Below are 18,100 nucleotides of genomic sequence, written 5' to 3'. Positions count from 1 at the left end.
GAAAAACTGAGCTGATACGCGCAAGATGGAGGCTAAAATATGCCCAGCTTCAGATTGATGACTGTACAATACAAATCAAAAATAAGGTCAAGACCCTCAGGGTTTACCTGGATTGGAACCTGAATATGAAAGCCCAAGAGAGTAGCTTAGTCTCGTCGGCCACTTATTACATCAAGTTAATAGCGTCCTTTTATTTCAAGAGAAAGTCTGGAAACATTAGCAAAAGCGCTGATGGGTTCAAAAATTGACTACTGTTGCAGTCTCCTCACTGGTTTGCCAAATACAGAAGTCCATAGACTTCAAGTAGTGCAAAATAACGTGGCCAGAGTGATTATGGACCGGTCAAAGAGAAAAATTTCTTCCGGCTTATGCTAATCACATTTCAGTGTTTGAGAAGCACAGCGCTAGTGTATCTGAAGGATTTCATTGGTCATCAAATCCAATATGCATAACTTGAGCTCTAACAACTCTACACATTTGAAAATTCCTGCATGCAGAATTACTCGGGTCAAGAATTGAGCTTTTTATGCAGCAGTTCAGGTGGCTTGGAATAGCCTCCCGTTGACTCAGAGAGGAACCCTGAATTACTATTTTTAGGAAAAGACCTAAGACCTTATTATTTAACTAATTGATCTGCCAAGTCTCGGGATATCTAAACTGCAAGGCCCCTCTAGCGGTTGTTTTTTATGTGTTTCTATCGTCTATCCTTTAGCGCCCTTAAGCGGTCAGCGGCAGCGCTATACAAACCAATTAAGTAAAGTAAAGCAGGCTTAATTTACAATATCCCTGTCCTACAGAGACATGGATTCTCCTATTAAACACAGCCACTGCTGACAACTTTTCCTCCTCACTTACCAATTGCACTGTCACTCACTGCCACACAGGCAAAGGCAGAGGACTTGGTATTCAATGTCATTCTTCTCAGTCTCTTTCCACATATCCCCTAATCTACAATTTTATTCTACCTTCGAATAACATTTTTCTTCTTCTGAACCTTATTCTTCTGACTTTATAATCTATACATCCCTTGTCCCTCTGTCAACTTTCTATGTTCACTTAGACGTTCTTCTATCCTTCTTTCTCCCTCCTGATTTCCCATGTTGTTCTCCTTCAAGACTTTAACCTACATATGACTAGAAATCATTCTTTCTCCACTTTTCTTTCTCTACTTGATTCTTATCTTCATCAACCGGCCTCTCTTCCGTCCCATATCTCAGGACCATCGCTCGATGTAGTCTTCTCTTCTTTCTTTTCTGACCCTATTACTATTACTTTGCCAATGCATTCTTTTGATCACTACTTCCTGCTTAGAATTTCCTTCATACTCCCTCCTCTTCATACTCATTTTCCCCCTTTGCGTAGTTTCTGATCTTGCGCTATCCCTTTCTCCTCATCCTTGATGATAATTTCAACTTCTCAAATGTATTATGTTCCTGCTATCGCCTGATCCTTCCTCTACTTCATCACTGTCCCCACCTGACTTTGACAACCATTTACCCACTTATGTTTCTCTTGTGTAATCTTCCTTCAATCCCAGCTCACCTTAGTGTGACATCTCACCTCCCCCATCTTCTCCCATTGCTACCTCTCTATCCTCCTCTTCCCTTTTCTCTGAATCTGATACTGTTGCTTTCTGGTACTCATTCTACTACTTCTCCTCTTAACTCTCTTCTATGGGGTCTACCCTTTACTCATGCCTTTCTTAACTTCCCTCTCTAATATTTCTATCTCTGCTTCAACTTCTCCCTCGGACTACAAACAAGCAGTTATAATTCCTATTCCAAAGAAAACTCAATCTGATCCTTCTTCCTTTCATCTCTAAAGGCCTAAAACGTGTGGTCTATGTTCAAATATCAACTTTTCTTCATAATCACCCTCTTCTTTCTCTTTACAAGTATGGGTTCCGGCCATTTCACTCTCCTGAAACTGCTTTAGTCTGTGTTACTAACTTTTAACTTTCTGTATGTCATTCTAGAGTATCATCTATTGTTGTTCTTTTTGATCTCTCTGAAGTTTTTGATACTGTTAACTCTTCTAACTACTCTTTCATCCTTGGGGTTTTCTGGTTCTGCTATACAATGTGTTTGGTTATAGCTCTACAATCAGAGCCATTCTGTTTGCTGAACTGGCAAACTATCTCAGACTCACCGTCTTCAATTTGGAGTGCCTCAAGGCTTAGTCCTTGGTACTCTTCTTTTTCTTCTTTGGACAATTCCTCCCTGTCTCTTATTGCTTCTTTTAACTTGTTCTGCCATTTATATGTATATGAGTCTTAGATTTTCCTTTCCTGCTTTCTCTCACTTACTTCATTCCACTCTGTTTGCCTGTGTTCTTGACATCCAGTCCTGGATGAATCTGCATTTTCTTCATCTCAAATCTTGTAAAATGGAAGTACTATTTTTTCCTTCATCTTTTAATTCCCCAAACCATTCCACTGCTCTTTTCTTTCATCTCTTTTTTCTTTAATCTTGGTGTTAACTTTTATTCACTTCTCATTTTCTCTCTTCACATTTCTAACACAGTGTGTTCCCCTTTACAAAATGTGTAAAGATCAGTCTTTTCATGTTGCTATTTCTCTCTGTGCCTCTGTCACTTCTTCCCTTTCATTCTCATGCTCTTTTCCATTTCCTTTTCATTGTATATGAATGCATCCATGAACTTGATTCGCCCTATCTTTCTTCTTTTGTCTCTAATTATACTCCTAGTTGATCACTTTGCTTTAAATCTCAATTTCATGTTGCAGTTCTTAAGCCTCCTTGTGCTCAATCCTGCTTCCACTAGATTGCTCTTCTATCGCCTAGACATTGGAATATGTTGCTTTAACCAATCTTTCTCGGTTTTTTGCTCTCGTCTTAAATCACAATCTCTTTGTCATAATTTGTATTTTTTTTGTAATCATCATGACATTTTCATTGTACCACTGATTAATTACATAGAATGGGTCAGTGAAATCGCTATACGAATTTAATGAAATTCAAATGCAAAAACACAAATTGTTCTCCGGTATGGTCTCATGCAGAGTAACCCAGGGGTTGGTCCTACCAACTCATCTCTTCAATATCTTCGTATTCTACTGGCAGAGATATTATTACTCGAGGGTCCAGAAAAACATCACCAAATAAATAGCCACATCAATTCAGGGATGAGCACATTCACCAAATCACAAGAAATCAAGAATCTGGTTGACGGGGGGCACCCCCCGACCATGATGGCCGCTTCTCACTGAGCTCGGAGCATGTTGGATGAAGAGGAGGAGGCCCAGGTCCATTCTGGCCTAGCTAGCTGCTGGGCGGGAGGGCCCAGGTCTCTAGTGCAATGCCCTGACCTTCTGGAGGCAGTAAAACTGCAGGGGGAAACTGAGCTGAAGCTGGAGCATGGGAAGGACTGCTGGTGAGCGGCTCACCTGGACAGAGCTGCGACTCTGCAATATCGCAGCTCTGCTGGTAATGGGAGCGGGGTCCTGCCTGGCCAGTGGGCAGTCCTGAAGAGGGAATTACACTAGTGAGGACAAGGAAAAGTGGGGGCCTGTGGCAGCAGAGTAGAGTCTGGCCACTGTGCCCCAGAGGCCAGGCCTGTGATGTTGAGGGGCCATATGGTGCATGAGGCCTGCTGAGCCCAGAGTGATACCTCTGCAGCAGTGAAGAGAGCTATGTCATTGGTGAGGTGACTGCCATCAGGTGCTGTCTGCAGCTTCATACACCACAGCCCCCTGCTTCTATGTGGCAGTGTGGACCCACCGGAGGTTAGAAGGTGTTGCTTGTGGCATCCAGCGAGGCAAGCTGGTGTGCAGCGAGTCCAGCACAACGCTGCTGTGGACTATAGGAGTTCGTATTCCATTCTGTGGGGCTGTGACTGGTTTTTTAAGTGGGGACTGAGACACTACTGAGTGCGGCAGGGCTCGAGAGTAGGAGCATGAAATCAACAAAGGAGCTCATACAGGGAGGCTGTGTGTGACTCCAGCCGCTATTTGCCCCTGCTGTCATCTTTTGAGGAGAGTGGTGGACAGCAATTGCTAAGAGGCTGCGTCCACATGTGGGCAGTGGAGGCGACAGAGCGGGGTGTGCAGGTTGCTAGTGCTTGGCGACCAGGGAGCACATGTGAACCCCCCCACCCTCAGACTGTCATCTCATTTGGATTGGCTACGTAGGGGAAGCAAGAGCCTTCTCTGGTTGCCTGGAGCTGCTTTTGGATGGGAAAAGAGAATAAGAAGCAGGATCGCCTGCAATTTACAAAATGAAGGCTTAGCCCTGCAGAAAGGTACAATGGCTACATCCCGATCGACTGGGGCAGAGGATGCAGCATTGACTGGGCCAGCTCCATCTACACATGGGGGGTCCTTATGTCAGTCCTCAGACCTAGGCATGATACTAACGGAAATGAAAAGTGGATTTGCATCAGTGAATACCAAGTTGGATAGCATGGAGTATAGGATATATCACACGTAGGAGAGGATTGAGATGGCAAGCAGCAGCCTCCAGGAGGCTAAGCATAGAGTGGGCGTAGTAGAAGATATGAGCAGTGAGGTGACTCAGGCGATCTGAAGACTATGGCAGGAGGTGAAAGACATCTGGGACACGAACGAGGACTTAGAAATGAGTTCCTGGCATAACATTATAAGAGTGGTTGGGATCCCGGAGTCGATCCTTCATGCAATCCTTCCTCAAAGAGGTCCTATGTGATCCCACCATTTTCTCCTTAATTCCTGGTTGAGCGGGCTCACAGTGTCTCTGTGCATAAACCCACTCCAGGACAGAACCCCGGCCTGGTGATTGTGAGGTTATTGAACTACCGTGATCACGATACCATTCTGCGCAGGGCGTGGGTGCTTGGAGTCTTACACTATAAGGGATCCAGAGCGTCGCTCTACCAGGATTTTACCCCATTGGTGCAGCAGGCTCGATTCTCTTTCTTGGATGCAAAGCATTACTGAAAGAAAGAGGGATACAATGTGCAATGCTGTAACCTTCAAAACTGTGTGTTATTCTGAATAATAAGACTAATGTTTTCACTGACCCAGCTGAAGTAATATGTTTTGTGGAGTCCATACCTAGAGGCGGTGGGGGTAGTGGTTTGGGAGAATGTGATGCTGCAGCAGAATGATTTAGCAACTGTATTTATCTGTGGAAGCGATTCGGTCAGGTCTCTTAAATGGTTGATCATATGAAAGGAATGTTTATCTGTAAGCAGTACTAGGAGAAGCACTCATGTTGGAGCACTATTGGCTTGGTTTTGTAACAAATTGGTTCAGTTGCTATTTACTCTAGTATTTGTGGACCTCCTCTTCTTTGGGGGGGTCGCTCGTGGTGGTTGGGCCAACAAACAAAGTTGCTGAGTCCGTTGCCCCCAGGTAGGCACCATGGTTGGGGAAGTTGTGAGAGGGAATCACTGCTGGTTGGAGTTGTGCAGTGGGGGAGAGGGTTAGGGGGCTGTACTAGGTTGATGTCGGGTGAGTGGGGTCAGTGTTGGGCAGGAGGCGACAGTGTGGGTATGGGTTGGGGTGGGATAGTCAGATTCAGTGGATGTTATCTAAAATTGGTTCTGTTGCTTTGAAGCTGGATGGAGCACACAACGTTACTGTCAGGGTATGCTTTATTTGGAAAGGCATGCATACAATGGCTGTGTGATGTTTGAGAGATGACTAAGGTAATGCCGAAAGGAAAATGTATCCTCCTCAGCTCTAATGCAAGGGGGCTGAACAACCATGCTTAAATGCGGAATATGGGGAGCATCATGGGGCTAAGATTCTCTTTTTACAAGAGACACAATTGTTAGGGAAGTTGAATGAAGGGCTAGCTAAATCCTGGGGGGCTGCACAGATGTATACTCCTTGCGCCTTATATTTGTGTGGTGTTTCCATTATTATCCACAAATCACTGGGGTTTAGACCAATGCAGCAGGATATAGACCCGGAAGGGAGGTATCTTATAGTGTTAGGATCACTAGCTCGGAATCTAGTAACTTTGCATGGTCCGAATGTGGACGATACCGGATTTTATAACTCCCTTTGGGCTAAGTGCCTTGCATATTGGCAAACTCAATTAACAGTAGCTGGGGATTTCAACACGATCCTGCACATGGAACGGGACAGGCCCACGGTTGGCATGAAGTTGCGTTGTTTGGCGGCTAGAGCAATACATGGTGGGTTTATAGTCCTCGAGCTGTTGGATCTATGGCGAACGTTGCACCCGGGTGAAAGGGATTATTCTTTTTATTCTTCAGTGCATGATATGCGATCCAGCACTGATTACATAATGGTGGGGCCAAGCCTAGTTCATAGCACAGACAGTTGTATCATCCTTCCAAGAACACGGTCTGATCATTTACCAGTTTTGTGGCAATTTCAGGTTGCAAACTTGTTGGTGGTTAGGCACCATTGGCGCTAGATGTGGTGTATCGGAGTGAGGTGTAGGAGAGTATAACATCATTTTTTACTTGCAATGTGGGGTCGATGGCCTCGGTCGGCACCCTCTGGGAGGTGTTTAAGGTGTATCTGAGGGGACAATGCATTTCCATAGAGTGTGGGGTGCTCAAGACAATCAAAGCAAGCTGGGCGGGCTGGACTGATGACTTAAATAAATTCCGGGCAAGGGATCTGACCGTCCGATGAGTCTCTGAAGGCAGCTCAAACTACTCTTGGCCACTTTAGGGAGGAGGCAGAGAGAAGGGTACGGTTTCTCGCGTCCCCTTAACCGGTGCATAGGTGTGGTGAAGAGGAGGGACTGGGTAGATTTTAGCTAGGATGGTAAGAGGTGCCGGGGGCCAAACGGACATCCCAGCAAATAAGCGTGGAGAAGGTACAATGGTTTCGAAACCTGCACCAGCACTTTCAGAATTCTGGGAGTTTTATGGGAATTTGTATGCTGTCAGGGGCGGGGTGGAACTAGGTACTGTGAAGCTATTTGTGCAGGGGGCTGCGGTGGCAGAGCTGAATGTACAGGCCAAAGAGGTTTTGGGTGCCTCGATCACTTGGGAGGATATTCTAAAGCGGGGTGATATTCTTAGGGATCGCACGACTGCTAAAGCCCAGGGCTCTGATGGGATTACTTCAGAGTTTCTAAAGGATTTTGGCCTTAGTGTAGCTGAGTATTTACTTCTTTTTTATTTTATTTTTTATTTGTTATACAGCTGACATGCAGCTTTTAACAAGTAACAAATCAAACAAAGATAAAACCTAAGCAGTAACAATCATTTCACAGCACAAAATAAAATATATTTTTAGCAATTCATTATCATAAAAAATGTATACAAAAGTTTGAAAAGATTCCTTTAAAACTCACAAACACCCACTTTAACTCAGACCTAAAGCTCTCAAAAAACGGACAACTGATATTATATCAGAGGTTACCAGGCCCCCCTAACATCGATTCATAAATACCATCTACGTCAAGAAGGGCTCTCGGAGCATAATATCTCAGAAGATACCTCAGGCGAACGGATTGCAAGGAAGAACATTCCACAATAAAGTGTCTTGGGGATTCAATCTTTGCAACATCACAGCGCCTGCATTTTGTGACCCCACATTTAATCAAATTGTATCTAAGGAGAATCTCCTTGGTATGCATGATGTTCCACCTAAATCTAAGAATTTAATTTCTTACTGATCTACTCGGATAGATGGTCAGAAAGGGTACCACCACCCCTTGCTTCTTATGATAAAAGCTCAAGTATGCAAGAGATGGGAACAAATGCAAACATTTATTTTTCTTTTCTTTTTTCCCAAACAATGTTTAGTGTGCTGAGGCCTGTTTTTTAACTCTTCATGAGACAAACCTATCTCAGAAAGAAGCTCTTCACACTCTTTCCAGAACCTGAAGGGACCAATATTAGGGGAACGAGACAGCAAGGCTCAAATGTCTCCATAGAGTGTCGAATCATCTGCAGTCAAGATCTTATGGTACAGATTATGGTACCCTTAGTTTAAGTGATTGGATTCCCAGATCATATCTCAGATCATATCTCAATATGACCCCTGGAAGGGAGTTTGGAATACAAAAAGGTTTCCTCTACAAGAGGGCCTTGCGTTTTGGGAGAGGATCTAGCACAGAGATGTCCTGGATTTCTATGCCATAAAGTATTTTTGGAATTACTTTACCCTGGTAAAATGTCAACGCCGGAAGTATTGAAAACATTCCATACCTCCCAGCCACCTTTTTCAACTGTGAGCAGTGACCCTTGGTTTTATTTATTAGGTTCTCTTTTAGGAGTCGCTTTGTGGGTTTGGACTCTATGCGGAACCCCAGATAGACTAAAGAGTCCACCACTTCCTGTTTTTGACATTGCAGCCACCGGTGTTGGGCAAGTTGCTTTTTTTCCTTTGAAAATATCATGACCTTTGTCTTAGAACAATTAATCTTCAAATAATTTCATTTAGTTTAACTTACAAAGGTGTCAATCAATTTCTACAAGCCTCGTGGGGTGAGGTCAAACAAAAGGGAGTAGTCCCCATAGGAAAACCATGTCAAGTGCTGTTTATTCAAACTAGGGGAGGCAAATGCAGATTTCGCAAGGGTTTCACCAACGTCAGACATATACAAATTAAAAAGACATAGTGCCAACATGCACCCTGTCTCCCTCTGGATGAAGTATTGATGGATACTGATGTTTCACCCCTTCTGTTTAATGTAACCATTATTTTGGAGTGTTCATGAAGGACACTTATTAGTCTCAGAAGACCAATGGGTATGTTCTACCTAACCAACTTCTTCCATAAGAGGGCCCTATTCACAGTGTCAAAAGTTGAACTTAGATCAAAACTTACACAGTATGATGCATGTTCAGTGCCCCTCATGGCCAGATCTTTAACATATTTTATCATCAGGCAATTGAGGTTCGTACTATGATTTGTTTCGAAACCCCACCTGCCATTTTTGAATGCGGCATCATTCTACCGCCCATGTATAAGTGCTTAAGTAGTAAAAATGTGAACATTTTACTGTCTGCATCCAAGACAGAGATGGGTCGGTAATAACATGGGTTGTTTTGGTCCCCCCTCTTATAAATGGGGATTCAAAATGCCATTTGCCAACTTATTGGCAGAATTTGGTCTTTTAAGATTTGTCGAAAGTAAATAGTCAAAATGGTAGACCAAGATGCTGGATCGTTCCTGAAAAGCATATTCAAAAGTTTATTGGGCCCAGATGCCCCGGAGCTGCTAATGCCCCTGATGATTTCAGCTGTTTCAGCAAAATCAATTATTAATTTCCAATCACCTGAGCTTGGGTCCGGGAGAATGATGGGGAAGATTCAAGAGTGGAATTATGACCCAATTTGGTCTGATAAAAAGATACCCACTGCTGTTCCCTGATGGGGTTTAGCTGTATGTCCGCCTGGTTTCTTCCTAAATGGTTTATAAGGTGTCAGAATGTGGAGGTTGTTGGTTGACAAAGTGAGTCCATCATACATTCTGCGTCCTTATGTAATAGCTGACATTTATACATTCTACACCCTCATTTCCCTCTTTTGCGCCCACAGTATCGGATCAGATTGGTGGGCATGCTTTTCTGGGACGATCTTCCTTCTGTTTCCAATGTTAAGAAGAAGGTCTGTCAGGAAAGAATCGAAATGATTGACATTAAAAGTAGACATTTTCCAGTCCAGAGTACTGGAAGCCAATATCTCCTCAGCTCTACCATTCACCATGGCAGCCCTATGGGGTACCAAGAGATTCTATCCAGCCCCTGAATTACAGATAGTGGAGGAAGATTGAATCCTGCTTCCCTCTCCAAGGGCCAATCAAACACGGCTGCGGTCAACTCGTGGTCACTGAACTCAATAGCTTGAACCCTAAAGCTCAGACATATGTGGAAAAGGGCCTTGTCCACAAAGAAGTCATCTAAAATCGCCTGTCTTCGAGCACCTTGCCCATGTACTCTGATATTGTAGATCTCCCTGCACAGAGCCATTCAACTGGATTAGACCAACATATTTCAGTTACTGGAGCCATCTTTCTCCATACTTGGACTTTAGTGGGACAGGACAATGAGTAATCTCGGGGCATGGACCGGATTTAGAGAAACAAAATGAGTTCAAGTCCCCACACAGAACTACCAAGCCCTCCCTACAGTTATCCAACCAGTTTGAGACAATGGGCCTCATTACGACCCTGGCGCTAAGTGTTTAACGGCGCTGTAAAAGGCTGCGGCGCCGTTAAACACTTAGCGCCTTCTTACGAGGTCCCTTTGCGGTACCCGACCTTAACGGCTGGTCTACACCAGCCGTTAAAGTAGGGACCCGCAAAGGGACCTTGGTGCTAAGTACGGTACCGCAAGTTGCGGTACCGTACTTAGCGTCTTCCCCATTCCCATAGAGCCCTATGGGGCGAAAATGGGAATAGGGAAGGGCCATGGTTCAATGGGGAATTACCGCCCCGCCAACCTTGGAATGGGGTGGTAATTCCCCATTGAACCATGGCGGACCTGTTACAACACCAGCACCAACCATGGTGCTAATAGCGCCATGGTTTAGCGCCGGTGTTGTAATGAGGGCCAATATCTACTATCTCTTGCAGAAGACTTGAATGTTACTCAGTTTGGTATGCCAGTATATATTCAGCAATAACAGCTTGTGTTTTTCACCCTCTCAGTGTTATTGAAATCTGGGTTGCCAATAAGCATTTATTTGAAATAACCAGATAATCTACGGTCAGCCCAGCAATCTTTTTTATAAGGGTAACAAGTCTGCCTGATGGCCTCCCCTTTGGGCCTTTAACAGCTGAGGCGAAAAATGTTACATAGCCATCCACTACCCGTGCATCAATTAACCAAGTTGCCTGCATAAAGATGATAGTGTATTCATGAAGGAGTTTTCCCAAATCTGGATTAATATATAAGTGAGTATGACCACAGCTATTCCAGGAAAGGACAGTAGGTGTGTTGGTACCTATTCCCATGCCTCGGTTAGTATTGCACTTGGTCGACTTCTTTAGCCAGTGTCATTCCTTGTGCTCAAATCTTCTTTCAGATGCTTCCCCTACCCATCTCCAATTTGTATTATTCTGACGGTTCGTTACATGAATACGCTCAAGGGGATTCTTGTGATTTGTCTCACTGTATGTCATCACCTTCTCTATGTGAGCATCACCCCTCCTGCTTACCTCATTTGAGAAGTCAAATCCTAAATGAAATAGAGAGACTATTTTGGTTTGAACCAAATCAGATACAATTGTGAGGTAAATGTAGGTAATACTATGTCTGTTCTTCCTTGATATAGCAGCCTCAGAATCCCAGTTCAATTCAATACGAAAGACCTTTTTACATATGTTGTGCGTGTAACCTAAAACTTTGAGCCACTTTGCCTATTGCTGGTGTTTTCTGTATAAAATAATTTACCTCTATTAGATTCTCTGAAAGTAATCACTGTACATTCCACTTTTTCTCTCCTCTCCTGGTCCCTTGCATAGCACCAGGGGGGCGATTGGAGGAAATAGTCTCTCAAACTTTCCCCCTTTCTTAAGCCAGATGGAGGAGACTGTGGAAAATGCCTCATTAATTGATTTAGAGGAATAGGTAGACTCTGTGTTTTGTAATCTTTGGGGCCCTCCCACACGTGTGTAGTGTATTTTATAGCTTTTCCTTCTCCCACAACCCCACACACCATTGCTGAGGGGTGAAACGGTGGGGCAAACAATGCTCAGGGGATTTCCGGAGGAGCATGTGATTGTTTGTCGTTTGAGAAAAATATTTGAGCTACCGAATCTGCAGACCGAGACAGCTCCGTGGTTATCGGAGGGTTATCACTACATGTATTTTTAAAAGTATGATGGAGGAGGCCCGAACTCCGGAAAGTCGATATATTTGCATTTTTGGTCTCATGATTAATTATAGGCAGCCTCCCCGAGGGCAGAGACATCGATTTTAAAAAGGCTTTAGAGAGGCTTTTTGAGAGTTTAAGATTTTTTGATTTTTTTTGCTGACCTGACCTTACTCTTAGTTTTGGCGTTTGTGTTACCATCTTCAGGGCTTTATTTTGCGGGACATTTCAAAGTGCTTCCTTGGCCCTCCTTGATTCCACCAAGTAAATCTCATTGGCCGATGGCATAGGTGTTTCCTTTTCAGAGGGGACCAAAACCTGAGTCTTTTCCAAAGATAGTTCCTGTCCTCCTGATGAGGCTTTCTCTCCCACATTTAATACAGCAAGATTTTGGACTTTGACACAAATTAATTCAAGAAATGTTGCATGGGTTGGAGAGTCTCCCTGCATATTCTCAAATAAAGAAAGCAACAAGCTCAAAACCTGTTAACATCGGGTCAGTTACCCCAAAAACAGGGGGTCTAGAGCTTTAATCGCTAAGGATAGCCTCCTTTGCTGTGCCACAGCAGGGGTTGGTTCGTAGGAGGTAATAGATGTATCAGAGTCTGAGTCTGAATCTGGAGCTTCAGAGTAAATTGGCAGTGCAACCAGGAAAAAATCTTTGTCCGTCCCTTGTTCATCTACGACAGTCTTTTCAGAGGACGTAAGGTCAACACTAGTGGTTGGTTCCAGCTGTTTCATTGTGGCTATAGATGCTGCTATGTTATCTCTTATTAATCCTGATGTAGAGGGATTTTGGTGAACCAATGTATTACACTTCTGCTGTTTAGAGAAGTAAGAGTTTATCAGCTTGGTTGCCTTAAAGTTGGTAATTTGAGGTGTACGCATCGTGTTCCCCCTCTGCTTGATTGATAGTAACTGAAAGTATGTTATTTACTGCTGGAGGTAGAATTTCAATAACGGAAGAAGGAGGAAGAGGTAGATCAGTTCCGTGCTGCTGCATTGCAGAAGCGTCCAATTCCAGTGACTGAGATAAATGAAGCATTTTTGCACCACTGCTTAAATCCATGATACAAAACAAAAGTGACCACCCCTCGATGACCTGCGTTTATGCGCTTCGCGCAGGGAGGCAGGAACCACAGACAGAATAACAATCTGCACGTTTTCAAGACCTTGTACCTCTAGTTAGTCCAAATGTGGCTTCTGATCAACCACCAGGGGTGCAAAGGCTCGAAGCCTGCAGTCACCCGTTAAGCACCTGTAGAAAAGGTGATCAGACGAGGAGGAAAGTCCTAGAACTCGACGGGCTAACCGTTACACATAGCCGCATGGCGAGTAGAGATTTATGTCGCATTCGATTACTCACTGTTCAAAAGGTCCTGGGTCAAAAGTCCTGGGTCCAGCCAACCACTGTCCCAAGGTAATACGGCAACACACTCGCCGCACTCCGCAGAGCTCCACTGTTGCAGCAAGTTTTGTAAAATAAGCACCTCCTTCCCAGTAGAGGGTAAAGACAGACTGCAGCAAAAACGAGTAGAAGCAGTTTACAGCACACAGCAACACACTTGCTGCACTCCGCATTCCCTCTTGCCATACTTCAAGTATGGAACGAGGGTATGCAATCAGGATTGCTGCCCCTTACAATGCGAGAGGGAATAATCCTGCTGATTCTAAAGCCTGATTGTGCCTCTTATACGCCGATATCCCTTCTTAATATGGATACAAAAATATTTTCTAAAATCTTAGCTGATAGACTGCTTCCCTTCCTTCCCTCTATTGTGCATTTTGATCAAGCTGGCTTTATCCCAGGCCGATCCACGGCCCTTAATTTATGGAGATTGATTGCTGTGTTGGCACAGGTCGACCCCTCAGTGCAAGTGATAGGTGCGATTTTGGACAAGGAAAAGGCATTTGATTCGGTTGCTTGGGATTATTTATCCGCAGTTCGCGAAAATGTGGACTTTCCAGCGTACTATCTGCAATGTATCAGGGTTCTGTATTCTGGGGTGACTGCAAAGATTGGTCTGTTTGGTATGCATTCGGAAGCTTTTCACCTCGGACGTGGGACACGCCAGGGGTGTCTGCTGTCCCCACTCTTGTTCGCAGTTGCTGTGCAGCCGCTAGCAGTGCGCCTAAGGGCCTTTCATAGACACAGAGGACTAGCGCTGGGTGGAGTCCGGGAACTGGGAATTTATTTCTCCCTACGAGCACGATGTTATCCTTTACGTCAAAGACCCGGGTAGTAACCTGCTGCCTCTTTCGCAGGAGGTTGAAGCCTTTGGTAGAATTTTGGGACTGCAGGTTAATTGGGCTAAGTCGGTCCTGTATCTGCTGAACGAGGTCACGTGGCAGCCCCTGGGTTCTGAAAGTTTTGCTGGGAACAAGTATCGACAAAGTATTTGGGTATAATAGCGAATAGAATCCACTCCCAACTATTTAATAATAATCATTGGACCTATTTGGAGTCACTCCGGGGTAGAATTGACTGGTGGATGGTCCTCCAACTCTCTCTTATGGGTAAAGTTGCGATAATAAAAATGGTTATGCTCCCTAAATTGTTGTAATTATTTCTTAACATCCAGGTATGGCCTGGCGCCCAGTTCTTTGCAGAACTGAGGTCACTCTTAATTAAGCTTGTGTGAAGCCCAAAGACACCCAGAATTAGATGGGAAAGGCATACAGGGTCTTGGGAACAAGGGGGACTAAATGTACCTGATATGGAACTGTAGTACCTTGAAGGCTCAGGTATAGTTCGCCTCATATTGGGTGCTGGGTTCTCTGTTTTTTCCACATGTTACGATTGAAAGGAGGTCGGCCTACCCCTCTTCATTGCATAGTACCCTCAAAAGGAAAATTAATGACAAGTGTCCTTTTGACTCAGTGGCATGCACAGACCATGCATGGCGGAGGCTGTGTCGGAAACTGCAGGTGTCTTTTCCGTATACCCCCGAGCTTATGATGTGGGATGTTCAGTGTTTGGCACAACATGTGATGGCAGGATTAAAAAGGAGTGGCCTCAATTCGGGGTAAACACTGTGTTTGATTTTTATGCTGATGGGCAGTTTGGCACCTTGGAGCAAGTCAGGACCAAACGTGGCGATGCATTTGGGTTGGCGTTTCAGTATTTTAGGATCTGTGAGAAGTTTTGTGCCTGGTCGCCATTCTTCCCCTACGAGCCACATTTATTGCCCCTTTTGTAGTACTTGGTTAACGCAGTGAAAGCAAGGAGGGTAGTCTCAATCTATCAAATGGCTCAAGGCTTAGCTTCAAGGGAGGTGCCAGCAGGCAGGTTGCAGTGGGAGGCTTATATTGGCTTTGTAATGGAGGATAGGAGGTGGCAATACACATACTTATATTCCAAACAGGTGGCGATTAACTCCTGGTTTAAGCTTATTCAGTTTAAAATTCTTCATCGGGCCTACTTGACACCTGCGGTCCAGAAGCAATGCGATTGTTATTGCGATGGGCTGTACCCCAGGTGTAAATGTGACAATGCAGGATTCATTCTTGTTTTGTGGAGCTGCCCTTCGCTGTCGACTTTCTGGCAGCAAGTTAACGGAAATGACGGGGTGCATGATTTATCAAGAAGTCCCTCAGGATATTCTATGCTGCCTATTTGCGTGGCTGCCAGGGGTCTCTAAGGGGAGGAGGAAATTAATGTCTATATGCATGGTATTAGCGAAGCACTGCATCTTGATGCTTTGGTTGAGCCCTGTTGCTCCAACAGTAGAAAAGTGATTGAAAGACTTGGCGTGGTGTCGCGATACTGAGCAGGAATACTGCAGAATGCAGCCTGCTAGATCTAGAGCTGGTGATATTTGGACCTGGTGTGTTCCTTCTTGCAGATTAGGGAGGCAGAGACTGATGATACAGTGGGTGGAGTCGGTTCTGAAAACTACCCTCAGTGTATGTGCGCAATCTCTTGATGGAACAAGGGAGTAAAATATAGTTGTCTGAGAGCCATGGCAAGGATGCTAGCTCTGCTCACGAGATAGGGGGGCCCGTTGTATTGGACCTCACAGGTCAGAAAGAGGTGCACTTTACGTCAGCTAGCCTGTAGCGTTCATGGGGTCTGCCAGCCTGTTGGGTGTCTCTGGCGTGCACAAGGTTTGGCGGGCCTGCTGTTTTTACATAGCCCTCATGTGCATTTATAATATCTGCTTTTTGTAATGTGTTTTCTTATCTATTTTTGAATTAAAATACTGTATGTAACGTGAACTGTTTATAAATGAAAATAATCTAGTAGTTATCTTCGATGCAGATCACACCATTGTGCCCAAGTTGAGCACTTTATCCAGGATGTTCAAGGGACAGAAATACAGAGGCTGGTCCTTAGAAGTCGGGGTCAGAGTCTCTGAAATACACTGAGCCCTAGCATGAGTGTCTAACCATTCCATTGGTGCTCGAGTAAACAAGCATCTGAAATGGAATTGTTCGGACTAGCCCTAAAAGGAGAGTCAGCTACAAAGAAGTTGGCTAATGAAAATGACCTGATCGAGGATTGCATCTCAGATCCCATGGATTCTAATTACTCTTCACCAATGCTCTCGAAGTTACCAAAGTAGGTTTCTTTCAGAATGACCACCAAGTGAAATGTTGTGCATTACAAAACTCTCAATGATCAAATAGTATATACATGAAGATTGGGGTGGTGGCAATATTCCAAGTTGAACTCTGCAAGCAAAGGTGTCCTACCAAACGAAAGGTAACTCTATTACTGGAAGATGTTCATTATCGCTTAGCTTACCTTCAGTTTGCTCATGCTCATCCACTGATTGAAACTCTGCATCTTCATATATGTCTATGGAATCTTTTGAGGGTTCTGAAACACAATAGAAAATAAAGAAAGAAACTTAGTTATTATTTACAAATGTTGAATAAAGGAGTAAGGTCTACCGAAAAGCATTAAAGATAAGCCGGTCCGTTTTAGCTGAAAATGCATTAACTGTAGGACCTCAAGCAGAAAGCAGCAGTTTTCCGAAATAAAATAGAAAACATATCTGGATACAGATAAACATATATCCCCACCTGTCTCTTTTCTTGTTCTGGTTTCTGAGATCGATACTTACCTTAACAGAGGTGGCCAAAAAATTTGTAGATGGAGACTTCTATGGTGCATGGCTTAACTGACAAACATGGCAGCTTATAGGAACAGCTCTCCCGCCTCCCTCCTATCTGTTTGGCCTCAAGAGCATAGGCGGATTAACTGCGATCTACCAGTTGCACGGCAGAAATGGTTTTCAGCTGCTCTCTTCTTGGCTAACCACATGGGCGTCCATGAAGAGCAACTGCCTGTATTCTTCCTATATGCCTCCCTCCTAGGACATTTTCAGCTTCCGTTCAAGGCTGCACATTGCTATGCAAGCCCACAGCACATTTACCCCACATCCTGGAGCTTTCCTTGCTGGAGCCTTTCCTCCTACCCTCTCTATTAGAAATAGACCTGGGAAAAAGTGGGCAGAGGACAGAGAGCGAAAGAAAGCAACTTATGGTAAAACAAAAATAGCATAATAGGATGTGACATACTGAAATTAAAAAGCCGTAATAGAAAATCGAAGGAAAGAGTTGGCCAATGGCAAGTGCATATTATAATACATGGGGATGTGGCGGGCGACATCATGGAACGTGAATAGTCTGAATGACAGGTGTAAGAGATCAGACTGTGAATTAATTAGAATTAAGGTAAAATACTATTGTGATTGTACAAGAAAGACATTAGAAGGAATAGCAGCTTCTGTTACTGTGCAATGACTTGTCATTCGATATCCAAGATAGCTGTACCTTTACACAGGCAAAGGGCATCGCAAAACTTACCTTGTTTGGCTCATGTCTAATGGTGGGTAAAGTTGCAAATGATAAAGGGGAAGGTGGATTATACTGAGGATGGAGAAGGAAGACAAAAGAGAAAATGAGGATTTGTAGGGTTGCAAGCACGATGCAGATGATACAATGTCCTTATGGGAGAAATCGAGCTGACTTGGCCTTCAGGTCTATACCGTATTGGTAGATATTTTTCTAAACACTGAGCTGGATAAATCATAGCGATGGAAAGAGGTTATGAGCTTGTAGATATTTCCTGGATATACTTTATTCGGAGGAGGACATATTCCTTTTTCTCAGACTGGTAACTGTCTTACTCCTAAATACAACTATATTGACTTCAAAGGATTTGGTCCCCTGAACAGTGTAAAATGACCACATGCTGGAGGGCTAATAAAGCCGCAGTGAAATGTATTTTGATTGATAGGGGAACATCATTAAGGAGACCAGAACTTTTCATAATATGCTATTGTTAAATTAAAGGTATGGAAAATGATGTTCAAAAACACAATACAGATTTTCTGAAATTTAA

The 18,100-nt window shown here is 44.0% G+C and overlaps 1 protein-coding gene across 1 annotated transcript in view; it reads right to left on the bottom strand.

Moving 5' to 3' along the window:
- The window catches only part of LOC138467292 (ADP-ribose glycohydrolase MACROD2-like), a 1,886,603-nt gene that overhangs the window by 650,716 nt on the left and 1,217,787 nt on the right, over nucleotides 1–18,100 (bottom strand). Inside the window, exon 6 of the mRNA XM_069607287.1 lies at nucleotides 16,496–16,570. Coding sequence (XP_069463388.1) covers nucleotides 16,496–16,570 — 75 coding nt within the window. The remainder of the gene's footprint in view (nucleotides 1–16,495; nucleotides 16,571–18,100) is intronic.

The sequence above is a fragment of the Ambystoma mexicanum genome, chromosome 4q, assembly GCF_040938575.1.
Source record: "Ambystoma mexicanum isolate Mex_15411 chromosome 4q, UKY_AmexF1_1, whole genome shotgun sequence".
In the NCBI taxonomy this organism is placed as follows: Eukaryota; Metazoa; Chordata; class Amphibia; order Caudata; family Ambystomatidae; genus Ambystoma; species Ambystoma mexicanum.
The sequence above is the reverse complement of the archived record's forward strand: the minus strand, read 5'-3'. Positions and strand labels throughout refer to the sequence as shown.